The following is a 7,673-nucleotide window of genomic DNA, read 5'->3' as shown; positions in this document are numbered from 1 at the left end:
TCCTGCCTCCCGTTGATTGGACAGCTGCACCATACATTTACAATATTTGTATTTATTAATTATTTATGCTATGTATAGTTATTAATTTATTACGTATCTGTATATTTTGTGCTTGCCACTTGTAATTTCTGTAAACCCAGAATCGAATTACCTAAATCTTGTAACTTTCTGACAAATGCTTCTTGGGAAAAAGTCACTAAAAACAACAACGGCTGCTTTGATTTCATTCAGCCATCAAATAAAATAATATACACCTAACATGGTTGCAAAAATATCCACTGTAGAAAGACCACATATTCTGCAGTGTGTTCATTTATTTGAATAAAATATATAACAGCCTATATCAGTGTCTCTTCTAGCCTACTGGATACGATAAAATATTAGGCTATAAGGAACAATAATATCGTTTTTCAGGAGGTGACTTGGTGTAACATTGTAAGGAAAATGGACATTTTCCTTTCAGAGCGGTTACCGGTAATCTCAGGTGGCCATGTTGGGGTAGAGTCGACAGCCTTTATGGGCAGGTGTGTTACCTGCGGCTCCCTCAGGAAGCACTTCCTTGGGCTCCAGTGCCACAGCTGGCAGACACAGATGCGATGAATCAGACGACGGAAAACATCATGTAGTGGTCTCATAGTTATCACTGCCTTCAGTTCCACTCCGCCTTTGTTTTGGGAGCTTATGCCCGCACGGGTTTTTGGTGGCACACCAAGAGGATTGCTTCCTGATAATAAGAGAGGTGCGTCTTCTTTCCATTCCAGTGATTGACTGCGCACGGCTTTCACCGCCGGAGCTGGGGCATTGACGCATTGTGGAGTCGACAGGGGGTAGCACTGCAACCCCGGCTTCGCTACACACACGCATCTATCGGCGAGACCGCGATGGCCGTGGTGCAGCACGACACGGAGGACCGTCAACCGGAGAACGGCTTCGTGTCCCCCGAAACCACGTCGCCGGGGCTGCTGACACGCATCGATGGGTCTGTCCTGCCATTTCTCGGGGGATTTGGGAAGTACCAGAAACAGCTGATCGTGTTGACATGTATTCCGGCGTTATTTATTGGATTCAGCCAGTACTCTGATTATTTCCTCCTTGCCCAGCCAAACAACACATGTATCCAGCCTTTGGCAAACCTGACTAACCAGTCTCCTGGCCATTCTTCATTGTTAGGCGGTCCAAAAAACATGAGTGCGCGGCCAGTTCATATTTATGCCAATAGAAGCTCCGGCACCCATAATGACACGACCGGCATGCAGTGCAAATGCAGTGAGTGGACATTCGAGCTGCACACAGGACTTGTGCAGAACGTGGTTACCAAGGTAAGCTGTCCTTCTCCAGGATGGGCATCTTTTTCATCCTATTGTGTTATGCATTGTGCTATTGTTGGGCGCCGAGTCATTTCTATTTTGTAGGGGCTCACAGAGTCACGACTTGGCTCACAGTGGTTGTCAAAGTAGTAGGACTGTTTAGGTGAGAGCATGCATAGTGCTAGTCATCTTCACAGCTAAGACAAAGTGTGACCTAAAGCAGACGCCACCACTGACACACATGGGACAAACAAACAAACAAACAAACAAATAAATATCCAGGGCTGGTGGAGTTTGCCTGGTCCTCATATGGACATAACAGACATGGAGCCTTTCATTTGGAGCAAGTCACGGGTGCGCTCAACTACATCCCTGGCCAAACATCACCCTAATCAAACACCAGTGAAATATTCTTGTACTGGTAGCTTTCATTATGGGTATTTCTAGTGTGTCTATGTGTTTACTTCCTATCACATAACCATAATGTTGTATTATTCCTGTCTGTACAAACCACGGCTGAGGAGACAGTATAGGCCTGCAGCGATATTAGTTGTTCTGCCAGCTGGAGAAGGAAGTGTTTTATATCTTATTATGCCTGTTAGCTGTTCACCAACTGTGGATGCTGCATTCTTGTGCTCAAATATCAAGTTTTATTTTAGAAAATTATGAACCATTTTCCTACAGAACACTCCAGGTAAACCTGACATTCATATTCTGATCAGAATGTCATTATGACTTGAGACACCGGGAACATCAATATGTTCAACGTTCCATTTAGAAACAGTCTAAAATGTTGGCACATCCTCTAATAACCTCACACACCCTTACAGACCACAGTAGATTGCATTTGAATCTGCAGCATCTTCAGCCCTGATGAGTTAGGCATGGACGTCATCAGGAAGAGTTTGATCTGAAGCCAGATTTCATTGCCTTTCTGTGCTGTAGGAGGAATTTGTGTCAACCTGAGTTTGGGCACACTGTGATGGCAAAATCCCATCATCTTATCACTGATAAAATCCTAATTTAAATAAAGAAAATGCAATGCAGCTGGGGTGGCATGGTGGTACAGTGGTTAGCGCTGTCACCTCACAGCAAGAAGGCTCGGACCCAATGCCTTTCTGTGTGGAGTTTGCAAACCCTCGTTAGGCTAAGGATAAGCATTGATGGACAATGCAGCTATGGCATTTCAGCCATGAGCCTGGGGACAATTTAATTTCATAATCTGATCACAGGGTAATTGTATTGCATGAACTACAGCCAGGCTGACCTGGACACATTCAAAATGCTCTAAACCTGCAGCTGAGTATGAAGTCACGCATGAGGAAAATCAGTTAGGTGGACTAACATTCAAAAAAAGGTCTGTTTTCTCATGGGTAAAACAAAAAGAAGTTTCTCAAATGAAGGCTCTGGTGCTAAAATGCTGCTTTCGCCCATCACGTTGATGTCATAAACTGCAGATACTAACATTTGTGTTGCCTTTGCACACATGCGAAGCACATCATGTTGATATTACCGCCATTACAGATCAGTGACGGGTCTGAAAAGTTGGCTGAAGTGTCTGGCATTGCTCATCTTCCCTGACCACATACAGTCCACATTCCTACAAGGACATTGTCAGGAGAAAGTGAATCAAAGGGCAGACAAAGCTCAAAATAGAGCCAAAAGTGAAGCAGAACTGACTCTCCCACATTGTTGGTGTTGTCTCTTTTGACAGCCTGTTCATCACTCTTCTCAGACCTCCTTTTCCCACCACAATACAGACACTATGACGTGACACTACCGCAGGAAGTACTACTTTGGCATTACTTCATGTGTTTTCATTGCACAGGGATTGTGCACCTGTGACACCTGGTCTCAGAAAAGCAGAGCAGAGTGCCAGTGCTGATGAGATATGGTACTGTCTGTCAAGATGTACCCACAAACCACATGCTGCTCTATTATCTCTTATATCACATGTGCTCAACATGTAAATATAAATAGATGTTTTCACTGTGTGCCTCTTAGGCCTCGTCTCCAGAATCAGTAGTGCAGGAATAAATCCTGGCTCATTTCTTTTTCCTCGAGGTGTCATAGAAAGAAGACTTTGATGGAGGCAGCAGAGGTTGAGGTGGTGGTGAAGGATCCACAGTGGTTAATGTGGAGACCCATCCTAATTGAATTAAAGCTCTTGAGTCAATGTTCATTTTAATTGAACTGAGCCTTAGAAATGAGATTGTATTTTTCCCCTGAGATGGTTAGAGTGTCTCTGCCACCTCAGCTCCCATTCAGATAGGAATCAACTTCACACAATGTCCAAAACAGTGGCCTGAGAACCTCCTCAAAGCAAAGACTAACCTCTCTGCTGATGTCCTATGACAGTTTGGTTCTGTATATAAATCAGGCACTTGGAAATTATAGATTGATGATTATTTTAGGATCAAAAACAGAATTTATAATTAGCCTCCTGTAATATACCACCGTTAAATGGCATATGGTGGTGCAGAACTACCACACACTAATACATTTAGGCCATATTTAATGTAGAACACAATTATTTTTGCATAGTAAGATTAAAAAGGTGTAACAAATTCCTCTATTTCAAGCTGTTCTTCAAAGTGCTTGTTTTGTTCGACCAACAGTCCAAAACCCCAAGCCATTTAAAATGATACTGACAGCAGCAAATCCCAATGTATGTTTGGCATTGTTGCTTAATGAATTACTAAAATGATTATATGAATTGTTGTAGCTATGTTTTCTGTTCTCAGAATGTAGGTCAGAGTGTTCTACACAGATGATAAGGAAGATGTATAGTAAAAACACATTGGTGGGTACACCCAGACCAGTATCTGTCCTGGAGGTTGACACCCATAGATCTGAAAGATGATACTGTAGTTCAACACCCATGTAGGCCTGTCTGTTCTGCATCCTTTCATACTGTTTACCCAGCTGGGTGGCTTCTTTCACAGGCCCCAGATCAGTGTGGGACACTTTGAAATGGTCACAGCTGTCAAAAGGCAATGGCCCTGCTGCAGACACCCAGTCAGCACACAATGGCAGCCACTTGAGGCCTCAGCTGAGAGGAAAAGACGCTTATGTGGCTAAAAGATAAAACTTTGTTGAGGCCTCTGTGTGTGTGTGTGTGTGTGTGTGTGTGTGTGTGACAAGAGTGTATGCTGCAGGCTTGTTTCTGATAAGTGCTGTTTTGTAAGAGGGATCTGGGGTGTCTGACCTTTGGCTGTGGCGTAAGATTGTTTTTAGGATTGTGTGATGGAATTCAAGTTGTAGGAGAGGGTTGGTGGGTTGTTGATAAGTACGACGTCTCTCTGGTGGTAGATATGTGAAGTTATGGTTCTTGACTGTCAGCAAAAGGAGCCAATAAATATTAGATTGACAGGCAAAGGTTCGTTGTTTCTCCATCCGTTACTGCTGTTTGCATGGAGATATAACTGCCAACTTGTCAGACATGTTAGTGTCTGTCAAGTTCATGCAGCCCTCTAGGATTAATACACATCTGTGTATTATAGTCCGGATGCTACAGTAGCGACTTATTTCTCACACCTAGATAATCTATATTTGCTCTTAGTCAATAAATCCATCAGGCTACTCCTCTAGTGTCAGATAGCTGAGGATCCTTCTTGAATTCTTTTCACCACAGAAGTGCAATGTAAAGTGAAGTATGTATAGTATAAATGTGTCTGCTTTTGCTCTCATTCATCTGCCCTTACTGTCTCTTATGCTATTCTCTTTTTCCCTCACCTGCAGTGCCATCACATTTTGGGATTTCAACCCATCGGTGAGGCAGGTGCTAGAACTTGCACTTGGAAGCACAGAGAGTCTGTTGCTAGGCAGTAACTATGCAGCAGTCCCTCCATGTGTTTTCTGCCTTCTCCTCACACCTGCTTTTAAGCATCTCTTTTCCTCCCTCCTTAGCCTGTAATTTTTTAAATATATTTTTTCTTTATTTTTGCATTTCTCTTTTTATGTTCTGTGTCTGCATTGTATAATCTTCCTTCCTCCGTCCTCCTGTGCTTTCCTCTCCTCGCCTGCTCCCTCTCCTTTGAAACCCCCTCCCTGCTCACCACTTGCTAGTTCAATGAGTGCAGAAATGTGCAGCTGTAGTTGAGAACGTCTTCAGCTGAGCTAATGAGACTCGCTAGTGTAGCCTGACCAGCGGTGGCCAGTGATTTGAGAGAGGTCGACAGACACCCTGGGGATTTTAAAAGATTTGCTCATTGTTCTGCATTTTCCTCTCGGCTAACACAATTCTACACAGTGACTTCTATTCATTACTCCCAAACGAGCAAGACAATAGCAAGGGAGCAACTGACACAAATAACAGGGGCATAGTAAACAAGCTGCATAAATTTGCCTCATGGTTAGACTGAATCAGTTTGTTGGGATTTCTCTGCTCTGCTACAGCTAAAAGTCTGTCTATATTTTTCCACGTGTGCTAATAGCAGCGTGATACCCATTAATTATTTCATATAAGCTCGGTCAGAGTGTTGGTCTGGAGAGAATCCTGGTTAATAATGCATGAAATACTGCAGATACTTTTAAATAAAGCACATTAATGATACTTGGCAATTAAAACCGACTACGCTCTGCCTGTTTGGTTACACATTTCAGCAGAATGTAACACTTGTGAGACACTGCTGCTTTGTCTGTGGCATGTGACTTGGGAATGCTGATACTTTTGGTATTTTCTAACATTGGTCATCTGTCTGTGAACACCTGCAGATGTCTGTTGTGCACAGTCACCAGACTGCCATCTAACCAGGCAGGGCTAGTCCCAGTGTAGTCATAGTCGCTGTGTATCCTGGTTTATCACAGTCCCTGTAGTTTCAGTTTTGGAGTGATTGTGCAACAGGAACTCATTTGCCACCCTCTTTCTTTTTCTATGCTGACATCAATACTGAAACCATGAATGAGTGGCATGCCTGGATCATGTGATGGCTGGGTGACTCTAGGTAATCCTGGTGCATTCTGCGTTCCATTCAGAACAGGTCACTATGGTAAAGGTTACAAGAGGTTAGAGCCCCTCAGAGATCACTATAAGAACATCAAACTACACTTTGTATTTGAAGGGGAGCTGTGTAAAATAAATGTAATTTTATCTTGGTATGTTTTCATATATTAATAACTAGAAGAACTGAGGTCAGTGTTGACCAGGCTCCCATACACTGTGCATCTGCTATAGCCACCACACCCCCGTCTGCTCCTTCTTGCCGTTTCTGTCAGTGCAGACAGCTGGGAGGTATATGTTGCCAAAAAGATAACTAATACCCCCTCAAACATTTACTCTCTGTTTCACTGGGGATCCACTACTGGGATTGTTATCCTCAGTTGGATTAAAATTTGTAGGTTGGGGTATATTTTTTTGTGTGTGGGGTTTGCTTGTGCTGTGTACGAGGTTTATTTGTCATAATTTGTCTCTGCAGTGTTGGGGGAATCAGGGTGTGCTTGATTCAAGCAAAAGCAGCCACACACTGTATCTGTGACATCTTTGTTACTGGGATGGAGAGACTTGGCAGGCAAAGAAAATGAGGAGATGTAATATACCATCTCACAGAACTGTAGAGAAGGCAAAAATAAATAATGAAATAAAATGTTTCTTTATGTTGACCCACTGATTTGGACTGAGGAACTTATAGACATGCACAGAGAGAATTTAATTCCTGATCTCTCAAATGCATGACCGGCTTAGGCTTTGTATATAAAATGCACCAGTTTAACAATTCATAATGCTATTTGCAGAATCACAGTTTTTAAGAGCAAATATTTTTGTGATAATGAATCATTTCTCCATCAGATTCTAAAATATCATGTCTCTTCTTGGTAACCGTTGAGCCTAGAGACAGGTAAACAAACCTACACTGAACACTGTTTGCGATACATTCTGTGTTTAATAAAATGGAAAGGAAATGTTATTGTTGCAGGCATGTCACGTCTATGTGTTTATATTAGATTAGACCAGATGCCAGGAAGCCTTTCGGTTACATAGTGCACCCTTGTCACATTTAAGTGTTGGGTGTTTTGAGTGGTCATAAAGCCTGATAAATCAAACAGACCTAGTGGAGAGGGATAGACATGAGGTGAAAAGTCCTTTCTTCTGGAAAATATATTTTTCACTTTCAGTTTTTATTTGAACTGCATGCTTCTCTTGGACCTTATGTCTGTGTTTGTCTCTACAGTGGAGTCTGGTGTGTGACGCAGCATGGAAAGTCCATATCGCAAAGTTCTCTCTGTTGGTGGGGTCAATCTTTGGATACCTGGTGCTTGGAATCCTTGCTGACTGGTAAGTTATTTCACAGCAAGTCTTAGTGACATATACTGTATGTAGAACAAACACATCTTTTCAACATTTAGATTTTTATATATATATATATG

At 42.5% G+C, this 7,673-nt stretch overlaps 1 protein-coding gene across 1 annotated transcript in view; it reads left to right on the top strand.

Annotated features, from left to right (window-relative positions):
• The first annotated feature begins 410 nt into the window (after positions 1–410).
• The window catches only part of LOC109957693 (solute carrier family 22 member 23-like), a 28,857-nt gene continuing 21,594 nt past the window's right edge, over positions 411–7,673 (top strand). The window contains exons 1-2 of the mRNA XM_020595791.1: positions 411–1,319; positions 7,478–7,581. Of these exons, the coding sequence (XP_020451447.1) occupies positions 882–1,319; positions 7,478–7,581 (542 nt within the window). The 5' untranslated portion in view covers positions 411–881. The remainder of the gene's footprint in view (positions 1,320–7,477; positions 7,582–7,673) is intronic.

This window comes from Monopterus albus, unplaced genomic scaffold (assembly GCF_001952655.1).
Source record: "Monopterus albus unplaced genomic scaffold, M_albus_1.0 scaffold28.1, whole genome shotgun sequence".
In the NCBI taxonomy this organism is placed as follows: Eukaryota; Metazoa; Chordata; class Actinopteri; order Synbranchiformes; family Synbranchidae; genus Monopterus; species Monopterus albus.
This window is presented reverse-complemented; position numbering and strand designations above follow the sequence as displayed.